The sequence below is a fragment of the Ovis canadensis genome, chromosome 1, assembly GCF_042477335.2.
Source record: "Ovis canadensis isolate MfBH-ARS-UI-01 breed Bighorn chromosome 1, ARS-UI_OviCan_v2, whole genome shotgun sequence".
Lineage (NCBI taxonomy): Eukaryota > Metazoa > Chordata > Mammalia > Artiodactyla > Bovidae > Ovis > Ovis canadensis.
This window is the reverse complement of record NC_091245.1, coordinates 30,258,336-30,277,104: the sequence shown is the minus strand read 5'-3', so window position 1 is coordinate 30,277,104 and position 18,769 is coordinate 30,258,336. Positions and strand designations below refer to the sequence as shown.

Genomic DNA, 18,769 nt, shown 5'->3' with positions numbered 1-18,769 from the left:
AAACATGTCCATTGGACTGAATGGTACAGCATTCAGTGTGGTGACCTTAACAACTGCCACCTTGAGAGAGCAGGGACTCTGGAGTCTATATTGGTGTAATACCAGGAGTGAGTCAGTGTGAGGAGATGGAGATAGCAGGTGTAGATAATACCTCTAAGTAGAAATTTATGCCCTTGGTGAAAAAAGGGAAAGAAGAAAGAGGATGGCTGTAGCTAAAGGTAGATTGGGTACTATAGTGACATAAAGAGAGTTCATTTTTGAAGACTGAGATGAGTTCACTTTCTGAGGGAGTAAGGATTCCACGTTGATAAAAGCTGAGAATATTTCAGATAATCTTGGTATAAGATGTGATTATAGAAATGATGTGAAAGAAATGTGGAATCCACACTCGGCATTAATGGCTACCGTCAAGTGTCTGCTTTGTGTTAAACTGAAAAAATTTTAAGTAGTCACTAATTAGTTTGTTTTTTTCTTTAAACCATAATCCCTTTTTGTCAGAAGAATGATGAAAATGGAAACTGCTCAGGGGAAAGAATTGAATTCCCTACAACAAATTTATATGAACTGGAAAGCCGCGTTTTGACAGATCACTGGTCCATACCTTACAAGCGGGAAGAGTCACTAGGCAAATGCTTGTTGGCGTCTACCTACCTAGCAAGACTTGGTAAGTCCATACCCCAGGACACAGGGGGAGATTTCTTTTTTGATAGGAGGCCTGGCTTTAATCTTCGCTCCTGTTGTTGCCCATCTCTATTATCTTAGATAGTATACTCTCTTAGTCTTTCTTAGTGAAAGCGTTAGTTGCTCAATCGAGTCAGACTCTTTACTATTGGACTGTAGCCTGCCAAGTTCCTTTGTCCATGGGATTTTCCAAGCACAAATACTGCAGTGGGTAGCCATTTCTTTCTCCAGGGGGTCTTCCTGATCCAGGGATTGAACCTAGGTCTCCCACATTGTAGGCAGATTCTTTACCATCTGAGCCACCAGGGAACCCCTGTGAAATAAAAATGTTGTATGAAATCAGCTGCTTTCTTCTAGCTCCAATAGAGTATAAGAGTCATTAAATATACTTGAAAATTGATATTATGGAAATTGAAATTAACGTATTCTAAAGAGGAGTTCAGTAATACCTGAACCGTGAACTTCCTGATGTTCAAGCTGGTTTTAGAAAAGGCAGAGGAACCAGAGATCAAATTGACAACATCCGCTGGATCATGGAAAAAGCAAGAGAGTTCCAGAAAAACATCTATTTCTGCTTTATTGACTATGCCAAAGCCTTTGACTGTGTGGATCACAATAAACTATGGAAAATTCTGAAAGAGATGGGAGTACCAGACCACCCGACCTGCCTCTTGAGAAATCTGTATGCAGGTCAGGAAGCAACAGTTAGAACTGGACATGGAACAACAGACTGGTTCCAAATAGGAAAAGGAGTACGTCAAGGCTGTATATTGTCACCCTGCTTATTTAACTTCTATGCAGAGTACATCATGAGAAATGCTGGATTGGAAGAAACACAAGGTGGTATCAAGATTGCTGGGAGAAATAGCAATAACCTCAGATATGCAGATGACACCACCCTTATGGCAGAAAGTGAAGAGGAACTAAAAAGCCTCTTGATGAAAGTGAAAGAGGAGAATGAAAAAGTTGGCTTAAAGCTCAACATTCAGAAAACGAAGATCATGGCATCCGGTCCCATCACTTCATGGGAAATAGATGGGGAAACAGTGCAAACAGTGTCAGACTTTAATTTTGGGGGCTCCAAAATCACTGCAGATGTTGACTGCAGCCATGAAATTAAAAGATGCTTACTCCTTGGAAGAAAAGTTATGACCAACCTAGATAGCATATTCAAAAGCAGAGAGATTACCTTGCCAACAAAGGTCCGTTTAGTCAAGGCTGTGGTTTTTCCAGTAGTCATGTATGGATGTGAGAGTTGGACTGTGAAGAAGGCTGAGCACCGAAGAATTGATGTGTTTTAACTGTGGTGTTGGAGAAGACTCTTAAGAGTCTCTTGGACTGCAAGGAGATCCAACCAGTCCATTCTGAAGGAGATCAGCCCTGGGATTTCTTTGGAAGGAATGATGCTGAAGCTGAAACTCCAGTACTTTGGCCACCTCGTGTGAAGAGTTGACCCGTTGGAAAAGACTCTGATGCTGTGGATTGGGGGCAGGAGGAGAAGGGGACGGCAGAGGATGAGATGGCTGGATGGCATCACTGAATCGATGGATGTGAGTCTGAGTGAACTCTGGAGTTGGTGATGGACAGGGAGGCCTGGCGTGCTACAATTCATGGGGTCGCAAAGAGTCGGACATGACTGAGGGACTGAACTGAACTGAAAGAGGAGAAAGTACTGCTTATTTAACACACATTTGATGCTTATTAAGTGCTTGGCACTGTCTTAGGTACTTTGTGGCGGTTGTTCAGTCACCCAGTCGTGTCCGACTCTTTGCAACCCCATGGACTGCAGCATGCCAGGCTTCCCTGTCCCTCACCATCTCCTGAAGTTTGCCCACTTTCATGTCCATTGCATCGGTGATGCCACCCTCTCATCCTCTGATGCCCTCTTCTCCCTCTGCCCTCAATCATTCCAAACATCAGAGTCTTTTCCAATGAGTCGGCTGTTCACATCAGATGACCGAAATACTGGAGCCTCAGGATCAGTCCTTCCAACAAGTATTCAGGGTTGACTTCCCTTAAGATCGACTGTTTGATCTCCTTGCTGTCCAGGGGACCTTCAGGAGTCTTCTCCAGCACCACGGTTCAAAGGCATCAACTCTTCGGTGTTCTGCCTTCTTTACAGTCCAGCTCTCATAACCATTTGTGACCACTGGAAGACCATAGCCTTGACTATATGGACCTTTGCCGGCAGAGTAATGTCTTCACTTTTCAACACACTGTCTAGGTTTGTCACAGTTTTCCTGCCAAGAAGCAATTGTCTTCTGATTTCATGGCTGCAGTCCCCATCACAGTGATTTTAGAGCCCAAGAAAAGGAAATCTTGTCACACTTTTAAATTATATAATTAAATAAAATATCACTAGGTTGGAGAATATGTATCATCATAAGGAGGCTTCTATACTGTGAATATATTATATATTAAAGAGAAAAGGGGCTTCCCTGGTGTCTCGGATGGTAAAGAATCTGCCTGCAATACAGGAGACCTGGGTTTGATCTCTGAGTCAGGAAGATTCCCTGGAGAAGGAAAGTGCTACCCACTCCAGTATTCTTGCCTGGGGAATTCCATGGACAGAGGAGCCTGGTGAGCGACAATCCATAAAGTCACAAAGAGTTGGACTCAAGTGAGCAACTGACACTTTCACTAAAGAGAAAATGGTTTGTTTTTCATATTGAATTCAGTTATAAATAAAATTGGGCTGTTTTGTGAATTATTTTTTTCCTCCTTTAAAGTGCATAGTTTACCATCTTGATTAAGTAGAGGCACATCAAAAGGAAATATTCTGGCCAGCTTCCACGGTGTATTTATGACTGGCTTCTCCACAGCAGCATTTCTTGAGTGCCTGAGAGAATGCAGGTACTATGCTAAATACCAGGCCTGAAAAAAGAAAATGTATGCAGCAGTCTCCCCACTGATAAGCAAAATCTGTTACTGAGGTTTTTTTAAGTGTATTCTGAAGGATACTTTTACAGTGGATTCATTCACTCACTTACCAAGTATTTATCGCTGTGCCAGGCATAGTTCTCTGTGTTTTACTGCACAGAGTTCAGCTTGTTTTAGGGAAGAAGAGTGATCTTGGCATTTATTGAGAATAGTTCTGTTTTTAGTAGAGATGTTTAGAAAAATAATGATGGCTAATAAGTAGCTGCTGTTGCTGTTTGATTAGCTATTTTGTCAGATCATTGGCAGTTCCTCTGACATGGAAACGTAAGTCCAACCATTTCAATTATAATTAGTGTTTATTATACTCTAAGTAAATATATATTAATAATATAAATATATCCTGCTATTAGTAAATAATGCTGTAACTATTTCTCAGTCTGTTCCTTTATCAGAATGTATATCTTCTGCTTTTAATAATCCCTTAAGAATCAAGGTTTCTATGATAAGTAGTTCCATATGTATGAATTTGGAATGATATCTGTGATTTCTACAACTACCTAAAATCTCAATAAAGCGTATTTTTTCATTTACTAAGGTTTTTCCGAGTCTGATGAGAATTGTAAAAGATTTATGGATAGGTGTATGCCTGAAGCATTTAAAAAGGTAAGAAAAATGCTGGGCTGATTTTTTTTTTTTTTTTTGGTGGGGGTGAAGCTGAACAGGCTTTTTGTTTCAGTTTTAGCTTTTCATATGTGAGCCCAGTTTATGAATCCTGTTCAACTGAGGAATGCTCTAATATGAAAAAAGTAGCTCTGAATTTGCGGCTCAGGAATGATTTGTTTCTTCTATATTTATTGTTTGCTCATTGCTTCATTTAATATCGCTTTTACTTTCTTCTGTTTAACTGCTAAAGAGTAGGTAAAGGTTTATACTAGGAAATTAGACATCTTACTAAACTATGGATTGTGGCACTTAGATAATATTTATTTATGAAAATATAGGTTGTTTTGTACTCACTATTCTACTGAGACAGAAGTGGATGTTTAAACTACAGAAAGTTTTAACTGGATTGAATATTGTATCTGGCAAAACGTCCTGCGGACGGCAGCACCTCTTCTGGACCGAGACTGATATGCTTGCCCCCATTCTGGTCACATCTCTTACAAAGCAGTTTTTCTTAATAGTGAGGATAGAAGATCACAGGACTTGTGTTTCTGAAAGCAGTCTAACTCGGCACGGCTGCCTTTGCAGGACTTGAGTCCTGAATCCCAGCAAGAGCAGAAACCATGTCACAGACACTGTTGTTTTTCCTAGCGTATAGCCAGTGCCAAGAACAGAGAAAGAGCTCAGTAAATCTTTGTTGAATGAATAAATGAGTCTCCTGCAGTCTGAATAGTTCTGGGTTTTGACATCTATTTTTGTCTCACATGCAAGTAAGTTACTAAAACTACAGATGGATGAAGTTTGTATTTATCATAAAACCCAGTAAAATAAACTGTTCATTTGCAAACTATTATTCCCGTCTGCATTTTGACAGAATCTCCATTGATTCAAGGCTTAAGGGAGAACAAAACTTAATTTTAGGATTGAAAACAGCTTCATCTTTGTAAAAAGGGAGAACTCTTTTAAAATTGTCATTTGGGCCGGGATTGTATAGAATCAAGATTTCTCTTCATTTTGGATGAATTCATCTACCATTTTGTAGTTTTGCAGTTGTAACTTTTTAAAGAATTTTGTTAAGAATTATAGTAGCTGTTAAAAATAGCAGCACTTTAATAATGTAGCACACTGGTCACAGGAGACACCCTCTCCCAATAACACAGGATGACCACCCTACACATGGACATCACCACATGGTCAGTACCAAAATCAGATTGATTATATTCTGTGCAGCTAAAGATGGAGAGACTATCCAATCAGCAAACACAAGACTGGGAGCTGACTGTGGCTCAGATCATTAACTCCTTATTCAAAATTTGGGTGTAAATTGAAGACAGTAGGGAAAACCACTAGACCATTCAGGTATGACCTAAATCAAATTCCTTATAATTATACAGTAGAAATGACAAATAGATTTAAGGAATTAGATCTGGTAGACAAGAGTGCCTGAAGAACTTTGAATGGAGGTTTGTAATATTGTACAGGAGTCAGTGACCAAAACCATCCCCAAGAAAAAGAAATGCAAGAAGGCAAAGTGGTTGTCTGAGACAGCCTTACAAATAGCTAAGAAAAGAAGAGGAGCAAAAGGCAAAGGAGAACGGGAAAGATATACCCATAAGAAAACAGAATTCCAGAGAATAGCAGGGAGAGATAAGAAGGTCTTTTTAACTGAACAATGCAAAGAAATAGAGGAAAACAATAGAATGGTAAAGTCTAGAGATCTCATCAGGAAAATTGGAGATATCAAATGAACATTTTATGCCAAGATACCAGAGCACCTGACCTGCCTCTTGAGAAATCTGTATGCAGGTCAGGAAGCAACAGTTAGAACTGGACATGGAACAACAGACTGGTTCCAAATAGGAAAAGGAGTACGTCAAGGCTGTATATTGTCACCCTGCTTATTTAACTTCTATGCAGAGTACATCATGAGAAACGCTGGGCTGGATGAAGCACAAGCTGGAATCAAGATTGCCAGGAGAAAGATCAATAACCTCAGATATGCAGATGACACCACCCTTATGGCAGAAAGTGAAGAGGAACTAAAAAGCCTCTTGATGAAAGTGAAAGTGGAGAGTGAAAAAGTTGGCTTAAAGCTCAACATTCAGAAAACGAAGATCATGGCATCCGGTCCCGTCACTTCATGGGAAATAGATGGGGAAACAGTGGGAACAGTGTCAGGCTTTATTTTTCTGGCCTCCAAAATCACTGCAGATGGTGATTGCAGCCATGAAATTAAAAGACGCTTACTCCTTGGAAGAAAAGTTATGACCAACCTAGACAGCATATTCAAAAGCAGAGACATTACTTTGCCAACAAAGGTCCGTCTAGTCAAGGCTATGGTTTTTCCTGTGGTCATGTATGGATGTGAGAGTTGGACTGTGAAGAAAGCTGAGCACCGAAGAATTGATGCTTTTGACCTGTCATGTTGGAGAAGACTCTTGAGAATCCCTTGGACTGCAAGGAGATCCAACCAGTCCATTCTGAAGGAGATCAGCCCTGGGATTTCTTTGGAAGGAATGATGCTAAAGCTGAAACTCCAGTACTTTGGCCACCTCCTGTGAAGAGTTGACTCATTGGAAAAGACTCTGATGCTGGGAGGGACTGAGGGCAAGAGGAGAAGGGGACGACCGAGGATGAGATGGCTAGATGGCATCACTGACTCGATGGACGTGAGTCTGAGTGAACTCCAGGTGTTGGTGATGGACAGGGAGGCCTGGCGTGCTGCAATTCATGGGGTCACAAAGAGTCGGACACGACTGAGCAACTGAATTGAACTGTGCACAATAAAGGACAGAAATGGCAAGAACCTGACAGAAGCAGAAGAGCTTAAGAAGAGGTGGCAAGAATACACAGACCTATATAAAAAAGTCTTAATGACTCACATAACCACAATGTTGTTACCCAGTCACTCACCTAGAGCCAAGACATCCTGGAATGCAAAGTCAAATGGGTATTAGGAAGCCTTACAATAAACAAAGCTAGTAGAGGTGATGCAAGTCTAGTTGAGCTATTTCAAATCCTAAAAGATTATGCTGTTAAAGTGCTACACTCAATATGCCAGCAAATTTGCAAAACTCAAAACAGTGGCAATAGAACTGGAAAAGGTCAGTTTTCATTCCATTCCCAAAGAAAGACAATGACAAAGAATGTTCCAACTACCATATGATTGCACTCGTTTCGTATGCTAGAATGGTAATGCTCAAAACCCTCAAGCTAGGCTTCAGCAGTATGTAAACTGAGTACTTCCAGATTTACAAACTGGATTTAGAAAAGGCAGAGAAACCAGAGATCAAAGTGCCAACATCCATTGGACCATAGAAAAAGCACAGGAATTATAGAAAAACATCCATTGCTGCTTCATTGACTATGCTAAAGCCTTTGACTGTGTGGATCACAACAAACTATGGAAAACTGTTTAAAGAGATGGAAATACCAGACTCTCTTACCTGACTCCTAAGAAACCTCTGTGCAGGTCAAGAAGCAACAGTTAGAACCAGACTGGTTCAAAATGGGGAAAAGAGTGCATCAAGTCTTTATATTGTCACTCTACTTATTTATATGCAGAGTACATCATGTGAAATGCTGGGCTGAATGAATCACAAGCTGGAGTCCAGATTGCTGGGAGAAATAACAACCTCAGATATGCAGGTGATACCATTCTAAAGGTAGAAAATGAAAGGGAACTAAAGAGCTTCTTGATGAGGGTGATAGAAAAGTGAAAAAGCTGGTTTAAAACTCAAAAAACTAAGTTTCAGAAAGCTAAGATCATGGCATCCAGTCCCATCACTTCATGGCAAATAGATGGGGAAAAATGAAAACAGTGGCAGATTTTATTTTCTTGGGCTCCAAATTCACTGTGGATGGTTACTGCAGCCACAAAATTAAAAGACACTTGCTCCTTGGAAGAAAAGCTATGACAGACCTAGACAGTGTATTAAAAAGCAGAGACATTACCTTGCTGACAAAGGTCCATATAGTCAAAGCTGTGGGTTTTCCAGTAGTCATGTATGGGTGTCATAGTTGGACCAGAAAGAAAACTGAACACCAAAGAATTGATGCTTTCAAATTGTGGTGCTGGAAAAGACTCTTGAGAGTCCCTTGGATAGCACAGAGATCAAACTAGTCAATTCTAAAGGAAGTCAACCCTGAATATTCATTGGAAGCACTGATGCTGGAGCTGCAGTACTTTGGCCACCTGATGCAAGGAGCTGACTCATTGGGAAAGACCCTGATGCTAGAAAAGATTGAGGGCAGGAAGAGAAGGAGGTGACAGGGAATGAGATGGTTAGATAGCGTCACCAACTCAATGGACTTGAATTTGAACAAATCCAGGGAGACAGTGAAGGACAGGGAAGCCTTGCATGTGCAGTCCATGGAATCCCAGAGAGTTGGACATGACTTAGTGAGTGAACAGCAACAACAGCAGCAAACTAATAGTGTAGCAAATGGTCAAGTGGTTGTTGGGAGTTGTTTCCTATAAAACTCTGAGCACAAAAGTACCTTGCATTGTGTTCATTGTCATTCGGTTCTTAGAATTTAGAGCTATTAAAAAGATTTCTCTACACCAGAAGAGCTACAGAATTCCATGTTTGTTTAGACTTGTGTTTCCTGATATGATAAATCTCTCCCTGCCCTCTTCCCTGGGCTTTTCTTACAAGCTGCCTGATTTTTAAAAGCAGAAAAAAAAAAAAAAAGAATTAAGAGTATAAATAATAAGCAGTTGTGTGAGTCAGGTGCAGAAAAGGAGTTCTGTTGTAATTTCTGCTTTCTTCACCTTTCACCTTCAGGCTGGCCTAGATTCTAGTGTATTCAGGCAGGCACAAGCATGCAAATCTGGTTAATAGTGCATAGTAATGTTTAACCCTTGTATACCTTTTCCCTGCTCGGTGCTGCTTGTCTTGCCCCCCTTTCTCTGGAAGGTAGCAAAACTGAACAAATGAGATGGCAACACAGGGAGTGGTGCTTAGCTCACATAAATTTTAGTTCGTTACATGTGCTTAGTTGTTCAGCCCGGTCCAACTCTTTGCAACCCCATGGACTATAGCCTGCCAGGCTCCTCTGTCTGTGGGCATTTTTGTTGTTACATGGAGCTTCTTAAATCTTAATCTCTGCTTTATTTTGCTTTATTATATACGTTTTAAGTACAGGAAGGATAGATAGGCAGGCAAAAGAATTCTGGCAAAAAAATTAACTCATTGGCTTACATAAAATCAGTCTTAACGGTTATTGTTCATTTGAGCAAGTGGTGCAGCTAATTGCTATATAGAAAGTCTGAAGCTGAGGTTTTCCTTTGATGCTAAAGAAGTTTGGATTATTTCAGGATCTTAACCCTCTTGTTAAGCAGTTCTCGGTGTGGCCAAGGTGAAATTTTTATAGCGCAATATTTTCCCTCTCAATGGAAATCTTACAAAAACATGAAACCACTGTACCCATTTGCTAGTATTTTATTAAGTGGAATCCTTTGATTTCTCATTCGCTGTTCTGGTGGTTATTCCTGAGTTAGACTTCCCTTAGTACTTAGATCAAAATTTGGGAAACTCCAAAGATGAAGATTTTAGATTTGTATGTGCCTTTTCCTTCCTTCCTTTTTTTTTTTTAATCTAAGATACTGATTATAAGATGTACCATTATTTTATACTCTGTGTTTTATATTTCAGAAAAACAACTGCAGAGTAAACAGTGTTATAATGCCTTATTACTTAGAGCTATTTTTGATTTACTTAAACTTTAAAAAAAATTGAATATTAACTTTTATGCACACCAGAAAGGAAAACACAATCAAAATGAATTGGTAAGGTATTCCTAAAAAATTTTTTCCCACTCAGAGCCCTGCTGCCATCTGGTCAACAGGTGGGAAGATCCATTTCTGTTCCTGAGGTATAAATAATATGAAGAGAATGTGCATGTTCAAATCATGAAATACAACATCCATTTCTTAGATTCCAGGAATGTTGATTAATAGTGACAAAACACACCATAAAACCTTGCTAATACTTTTGCATTCAGTATACCTTTTGATATTAATATTTGTAACATCTCTGTTAAGTGGGTAGGAGTTATGCCTGTTTTGAGACAGGAGAACTGAGTCTCTGAGAACTCAGGTAAATTTGTCCAAGGCCACGCAGCTAGGAAGTAGTACCGAAGTGAGCTCAGGTTCTTTTTTGCTCTTCACCATTTCACTTCCCCTAGTAATAATGAAAGGTAGAGAAACAATAAACATTCTCTTTAAACAAACTGTTTTAATATAAGGGAATTAAAGTTCAAAAAGCTAAGTGTTGACTGAAATAAATGAACAAGTAAATGGACTGCAGCTATGGGTCTGTTAAAGCAAGTCATCTGCATGAAAGTATTTTAATAATAATCACTCATAACTGCAGACATTTTTCTTTCTTTCTTTCTTTCCAAATAAGACTCTGAACTGCCCTTCCTGTTTTTATAGCTCCTGACATCAAGTGCTGTTCACAAGTGGGGTACTGAAATTCATGAAGGGATCTACAACATGCTGATGCTGCTAATAGAACTGGTTGCAGAAAGAATGAAACAAGATCCGATCCCCACTGGGCTGCTGGCTGTGCTTACAATGGTACAGGATGTCTAAAATGAAGCGCTTTGCGTTTTGGTTTTGTTTAACATACCTACTACCTTCTGACTAGTAATTAGTAATGAGTCATAGTGATATTATCATTAAAGACATTCTTCCATTTTATTTTTAAAGTAGAGCAGCCAATCTGCTTTCAGTTTTAAAGAAATATATTAAATAGAATGAATAAAATGATTAAATTGCTTAATGATTAATTAGAATGGTTAAATTGCTTTCCCTTTTGTCTCCCTTATTATTCACATCACAAATACTATCATATAGGGTGCGGATGTAGTTTGGTTTCCAGGCTTTCCTCTGATTAGTAACAGTAGCTGCAAGAGGAAGCGGGGCTCGTGTATTCCCTCCTAACTTGTTTTGCTGGGGCCGTCTCATGCAGCATCCAAGATCTTAGTTCCGCAATCAGGTACACAGCTCATGCCCCTTGGACTGGGAGCGTGGAGTCTTAACCACTGGACTGCCGGAAGTCCCTGCCTCCTAACTTCTGTCTTCACTGCCTTATTGCCCATCTCCACTGGTGGCGGCCCTAGTACATTTGCAGCGTTGGCTTCACCTCGCCTTCGCTCAGACCTCTGGTCCCAAGCCCTCCTCTTTCCCCGTAGCAAACATTGAGCGAAGTAGGAGAGTAGTACTTTGGCCATTTGCTCCTCAGCACTTGCTAAGGAGTATGTTTTGTTGAGATACTTGAAAGATTCCATTAATGAGGAAGTCCAAGGTGATATTTTTATCTTCTTTTCTAATGCTAATATGTGTTGCTATAGAAATAGATAATAATAATGTTTCTCTGTTCTGTTTGAATCTAATAGGCTTTCAATCCTGATAATGAATACCATTTTAAAAACAGAATGAAAGTATCTCAAAGGAATTGGGCAGAAGTATTTGGAGAGGGGAATATGTTTGCTATTTCACCTGTATCTACTTTCCAAAAGGTAAACATAGTTTTGTTTCATAGTTTTATGTATTGAAAAAGATTTGTCTACCACAAAAATGACAGTACATGGAAAGATTAAAATAGCCCATGAAAAATCGCGAATACTGCATGCAGCTCTTAAAATAGCTCAATATTTCAACAGTTTTTTTAGCTATAGCGTATTTTTCCATAGCTGTTAATTAACTTCATGAGGAACTTTATAGATTTGAAATGTTTGGTGAATAAGAAATAACTGCATGACATGAAAAGTGCCCTATTTACTGAATTACCAGAACCCCTGTTTAATGGGTGTCCCAGTTTCTTAGAGACGTTTGAGAAGCTAGAGCATTTGAAATTACTTGAAACGACTAGTTATTGCTAGAAAAAATAATAATTAATCTCACATATAATTTTCTTCTAAACTCCACAAGCTTTAAAGCTTTTGTTTTTTTTCAAGCACAGGCCAATATCTTCATTTTATATTTAAAACTCTACAATGTGCCAATAACGTACCCACAAAGAGCACATAATTCAAACAGTTTGTTGATCAAACACTGTTTTGGTTTTGGAGAAATATTTGAAAGAAGTCAACATAGTAGATAAGAAACTTGTCCATTGCTTTAGTAGAAGCAGAGGTTTAGTTCCGTGATTGTTCATTCAACATTTGCTGTGTGTCTGGCATTATTCTAGATTTTGGAGATATAAATAGTTCTTGCATAGATAGTTCTTACCCTTAGTATAGAGTAATAAGACATGGTTTCTAACTTACAGCATAGTAGAGGAAATAGGAAATAAAAAAAATCACAGTGTAACAAACAACAGGTGCAATTATAATAATAATGTGCTATTCATGGGATATAGGGAAAGGAGTTGCCACCTTGGAGGGTCAGGCAGTACTCCAGGGAGGAGGTGAGAGCTGAGTGGAAAGGACAGTGAGTATATCCTGTGAAATTTAACCTCCACAGCAACTCTGTGAGTTAGGTATTATTTCTACCCCATTCTGTAGATGAGAAATTTGAGGCACGCAGAGGTTAACTGCTTGTCCAAATTCACAAGCCTAGTTATAGCAGGGACCTATGTGAGCTAGCTCCATAGGCTGAATTCTGAATATAGCCTTGCCTCTCAAGATATGAAAATCTCATCTTCAATATGGTCATGACTATGAAATGACAAATGTATACAAAAACACTGAACACAGTGGGTCACTTTAGTAAGTATTCAGCAAATGTTCTTTCTCTCCCCTGCCCAGTTTATATATGCAGCAACAGACACCCAGAAATGTTCAGTCTCTAATTTCCTCTCATTATCGTGAAAGGAATTCTCTCTCGTGCAAAGGCCCTGTGTACCCTCTCCTCTCCAGTGGCCTTCTGAAGCATTTTACACCTTAGCATTTCTATTCTTTCTTTGGTATGCTCATTTTTTCTCTTTATCAGTTACTCCCATTGTGTATTACATGGTCTAGTATTTTCCCGTTTTTAAAAATCCTGCCTTTGACACTGCATCCACCTCTAGCTTCAGCATTGTGGTGTGTCCCTCTTCACAACCAACCAGATGAAAGCTTCCATGTCCTTCCCTCTCAGATACTCTTTTAGTGCTTACTCTGACGTTCTAACTTATAGCCTAAACAAAGCATACGTTTCATCACTATCCTTACCCTCCTCTGAGCAGTACATGAAGACCTTAGTATGTTCTGTGTGCCCATTCCTCACCTGACTCCTCCTTTTGTCTTTATTATGCGTTGTCCTGGTCCTCTCCTGTCTCGTTTTATTCCCCTCTAATAGGCACCGTCCACCTGATTTTAGGCAGTGCCGTGACTCAGCCCTGTCTGCATGCTGTCTCTCTCTGTACCATTTCGTCTGTATTTCAGGCCTTCCATTGGGATAATTCTCCTTCTTCCTGGAGTACATCCTGTGAATTGTCCTCTCATAAGGGGTCCATTGGCGGCTGAGTCTTTGTTTTTGATGGCCTAACGTTGATTTTATTTCCTGTTACTTGAAGAACATTTTTTCTGGGTTTTAAATTCTAGATTGACATATGTTTTGTGTCAGAATATCACAGATATCATTTCAGTGTCTTCTGGCCTTGAGTATTGCTTTTGAAAGTCGGCTGATGGTCTGACTATTATTTGTTTTTAAGAAGTCTCTTTTCATGGCTATTTTTTGAGATCTGTTTCTCTTAGATATTTGGCAGTTTGGCTCTCACTACAGTTAACTGAGATATTCTTTTTGTTTATTTGCCTCAGATGCATTTAATTTCCAAAACTAAGGTTGTATATCTTGTATCAGTTCTGGAAAATTCTCAGCCATTACCTTTTAAAATACTGCCTTTTCCCCAGTAGTCTCTTCTAGAACTATGGCTACATGTTCAACCTTCTCATTCTGTCCTTATGTCCCTTAACCTCTTTCATATATTTTATCTGTTTGTTTTCCTGTGCAGTGTTTGAGATGACGTTTTTCAGATCTGTGGTCCAGTTCGACTCTGCTTGTTTCTAATTATCTCATATTCTTGAGTCATATTTTCAGTCTCCTCCTTGTTTAATGCTTAACTTATATGCTATGTCTGATATCTAAAAGCTGGTCTGATTCTGCCAACTTTTACTCACTTGTTTGTCTATGTGTGTGTAGAAAAACATATTTATACTTGTTTCTTTAATTTTCTATGAACTTATGTTTCTTGGAATTTAGGGACATTTTTTGAGGCCTGAGTTGCAAGTTCTTTCCTCCAAAAAGGATTTACTTCTTCTGGGTGCCTGGGAATACTATGATTTGGGACCATTTTAGAATAAATATTCAACTCAAGGTTTTTCAGACAATAAAGTCAATTTGAATTAGAGCAGCAAAGCCATGTGAGGACAATTAGATGTTTATAAATTCCTGGAGAATTTTTTTCTCCTCGCCATCCACTATCAGAGTCAAGGTAGGCTTGTCGTTTCCATTCCACAGTAAGTTTATTTCAGTTCACTCTACATTCAGGCTGTAGCGCTTTGGGTTCTTGCTTTCTGTGACAACCTCTTCTTAGTCTCTGAGCCCCATACTGACGTTGTGTCCTGCTTCTGAGCCACCGTAAGGCTATGAAAACGGAAGCTAGAGATCCCCTCAGTTCCATAGATGCCTGCAGCATGACAGTTGGCCTCACGGTTTGTTTGCTTCACAGGATTTCTGCTTTCTCTCTCTCTTTTTTTTTTTTTTTTTTGGTTACACTTCTGAGGACGTTTTGCCGACTCAGTTCTATGTTTTAAAAGATTTTTTTTTTAATTTAAATTTTTTTTGACGCTGCAGTGGCTCTTTGTTGCTGTGAGCAGGCTCTCTCTAGCTGCAGTGAGTGGGGACTGCTCTGCAGGCGCAGTGTGGTGGCTTCTCTTGTGGGGCACAGCTTCTAGGCATGCAGGCTGCAGCGGTTGCACACGTGGGCTCAGTATTTGTGGTACATGGGCTGAGTTGCTCCACAGCATGTGGTATCTTCCTAGACCAGGGATTGAACTGGAGTCCCTTACATTGCAAGGGAGATTCTTAACTACTGGACCACAGGGAAGCCCTTAAATGTTTGATGTTAGTTGTTTTCAGTTGGAGAGATGTTTGAGGCAGCTGGACTGAAGTCTCCATTAGATCTTCTAGGCATTCCATCCCTCCTCCTTTTGCCACCAGTTCAGTGAAACTGCTGTCATTAAGGTACTGTGCTTCTGGATCCAGAGACACCATCTCTTGCCCCGGTCAGCATCAATGGTCACAGTTTCTTCTTCCTTGAAACTTCCTTCCTACAGTCTCCTGCTTTCTGCGTGCCCCCTCAGCTACCTCTCCTTTTTTGACTCATCCAGAGCCGCCTTCTCTTCATTCACCATAGTCTCTGTAAGAAATAGCTTCCATTCTTACAGATCTAAGTGTCATCTTTGTGCTGATGGCCCTCTGCGTTATATCTCTGTGGCCCAGACCTCTTTCCTGAGCACAGCAGACTTGAAGAGCCAGCCGTCTCCACTTGGTTACCACAGAGACATCTCAGACTGTGCCTGAAGCAGAACTTCATTATTTTTCCCCAGCCTTCATTCTCTACCCTTTCAGTAAATGGCATCACCATCTACCTAGGCACCCAAGCTGAAAACATAGGAATCAGCCATGATTCGTATTCATATCCAAAGCATAAACAGGCCCTTTGATTCAGTCTCACATAGATCTTCGGTTGGCGTCTCTCTGTGTCTTCTGCCACCATCCCACTCCAACACCGTCGCGTCCTGCCCAGTTACTACACTAGTCTTCCCTCTGGTATCGCGTCCTGCCCAGTTACTACACTAGTCTTCCCTCTGGTATCTCTGCTCATCACTCTTCCATTCATCCCTTCCTTTCCATTCTCCACATAATTATAAGAGTCCCCTTAAAACATAAAATGTATCATTTTCTTGCTTTAAACAACTCTGTTGCTTTCCTTCTAATCACAGTCTACAAATTTCTGTAGGTTCCAGCTTTTCTTCTCTCTACAGTTTAATCTGTGCCATTCTCCCCTGCTCACCACCTCCCAGTTGGGAGAGTTGCCTCTCCGTTTTTCAAATGAAGGTAGGCTTTTCTGCCTTCCCCAAACAGGAGCTTTTCCATTTTAGCCTCTCTGCCTGGACTGTTCTTTGAATGGCTAAATCTGTCTCATCCTTTAAGTTCTAGATTAAAGACCGCCTTTTCAAAGAGATTTTCTATGACCACCACTCTGAACAGAGTGGGCTCTTATTTCTCATTTGACGGCCTTTTGTGGAAATGCATGTGTTGGTTTACTTGTCTTTATCAACCCTGCTGGAATATGAATCCCATGAAAGCACGTAGCACATCTCTTCTTCATCACTGTTCTGTATCAAGCCACTGGAACATTATGCAGCTTCTAGAACAGTGAATGCCTGAGAGAGGAAACAAAGGAAGAAAAGGAGGAGAAAAGAAGTGCTTACTCTGGGACACTAATTAATGGTACAGCTGGGACTAAATCTTTAATCTCTTGATTTGCTACTCTGAGTTAATAATTATTTATCCTGTACCTCAGAAAGCTTAAACAACTGATCTCACCTACCCAAAATGCATAAATGCTTTGTATTGTAGCAATTCCATCAACATACAGACTTACTTCTAAAATTGTTTTCAGTGATGTCAAAGATTCACATTAAGAAACATTTGGGAAAACCTTTTGAAATAATGTTAAATTGTTTTCCAACTTTCTGATTTAGGATAAAAGAAATACGAGAGTTAGTAGGGAAGTTTTTGTATTGCCATTTCAATTTCTGTTTTCTTTTCTCATAGGAGCCTCATGGATGGCTTGTGGATTTGGTAAATAAGGTATACAGCTTTTATTAATATGGGCATGTTTTTCATTTTCTAATGAGCTTTCCTAGAGTTTCAGGTAGATGACAGCTACAGAGAATAATCAAATATGTTTTATCATTTCTTCCTCTTTTTTATATGTGCTGTTTAAACAGATAAACATCAGCTTTAGGACTTGGTGCATTTCCTGTAGTGTATCACAGGAGCATTAGAATCATCTTTGTGGTGACTCTGAAGACCAGGGTTATAAGCACATTGATAAACTAGAATATGAGCTGTGGTTGCTTGCTAAATTATTAAAGTATAGTATTTTTAAATTAATGTATACCTTTTTTCTTCTCAGTTTGGAGAATTAGGTGGATTTGCGGTAATCCAAGCCAAGCTCCATTCAGAAGATATAGAACTTGGGGTAGGTTAAACCGCTGTATGTACACAGTGTGGAAGTTCACTTCATTGAGCTTGTGTGTAACCCCCGGGACATTGTCTGGACACATTAAATTAAATGTTAAAACTCAAGTTAATCTTTATGGGAGTAGCTCCCATGGTTCTGATAAACACAGATATGTTTACTCTTTCTTAATCATAATAACCAAATTTTAGGGTAGAGCGTTTGGTTGTGTTTTTTCGTTTTTGTTTTTCCACCGCATTCATTTCTCTTTGTAATGTTTTTCTCTTAACTCCTTACTTGTAGTGGTTATATGAAATTATCTTGCTGCTTAGGGATAATTGCTGCGTGTGGCAAGTATATATGTACATAGCAATCTTATGCCTCAGTTAAGTCACAATTTATTTATAGTACCAGAAGCAAATAAAATATTTTAAGATTGTTCAGTCAGCTTTTTGGTATTACAGAGATTCGCAGGTAATAAAGGGCTGTAACTGGAGCTTAGAATCACCACTTAGGTTGCAGTTACCAGTATGTTTTCATGTCAACTTCACTTTCTCAAAAAATTTAACCTTATGGCAAGGGGAATACCTTCATCTTTAATTTTTCACAGACTACTTGTTTGTAACTGAAAGCACTTCATTCTGTTCTCTACTCATTCAATTAGAAACTACTTATTATGTTCTTGCCATGCAGAAGACACTGTGCCAGCTACTGCAAATTGACCAGAGTAGAAAACGATGTTGTGAAATAATGTGCCTAAGTGATACAAATTGTGCTTAGAGTAATACCCGTTATTTCTGTGGGACCGTGGCTGTTCAGCTAACCCCGATGGTCCATCTTTGCATGAGAGCAGTAACAACAATCAAGGAGAGAGACTGGCGCTCTGCTTGGTAACAGACTATTGCTTGCTGCCTGCTGCTTACTCTTGAAGACCAGAGGTCAAGCAGATCATGAATACTTCTAGTGACACTGATCAGAGGCCTGTTCTCCCTCCCTGAACCTTGACTAGGTTGTTAGGCTGTCTTTTTGATCCCCATTAAACAGATCAAGTATGTTAGAGAAGACTTTATTGACCTAGAAGATAATAGGTAGTGACTGGAAAAGCAAGACAAAACCTATTCACATAGAGGGTTTTATCCAGCTTGCTTATTTCTCAAGAACTGGCTATGTAGGTCACTGGGCAATAATAGAAATCGACTTCATTTTTTTAAAAGGTTAAATGAAACACCCACTAATTTCCTGCAAAGTGTATTTAAACAGAGAAGCTCAAAGTTTCTCCGCTACTTGGATGAAAATTGGCTAATGGTGGCTATATAGAAATCTAGGCTTGTCCTCGTTATCAGATGTCTTGAGGCTAAAGA

General features: G+C 39.6%; 1 protein-coding gene across 4 annotated transcripts in view; it reads left to right on the top strand.

Moving 5' to 3' along the window:
* USP24 (ubiquitin specific peptidase 24) overlaps window positions 1–18,769 on the top strand; it is a 173,484-nt gene that overhangs the window by 44,112 nt on the left and 110,603 nt on the right. For 2 of the 4 annotated variants that reach the window (XM_069592612.1, XM_069592594.1), the window contains exons 2-7: window positions 499–664; window positions 4,157–4,224; window positions 10,664–10,807; window positions 11,629–11,751; window positions 17,000–17,035; window positions 17,364–17,429. In XM_069592612.1, the coding sequence (XP_069448713.1) occupies window positions 499–664; window positions 4,157–4,224; window positions 10,664–10,807; window positions 11,629–11,751; window positions 17,000–17,035; window positions 17,364–17,429 (603 nt within the window). The remainder of the gene's footprint in view (window positions 1–498; window positions 665–4,156; window positions 4,225–10,663; window positions 10,808–11,628; window positions 11,752–16,999; window positions 17,036–17,363; window positions 17,430–18,769) is intronic. The other 2 variants (XM_069592616.1, XM_069592603.1) reach the window with 1 other exon arrangement.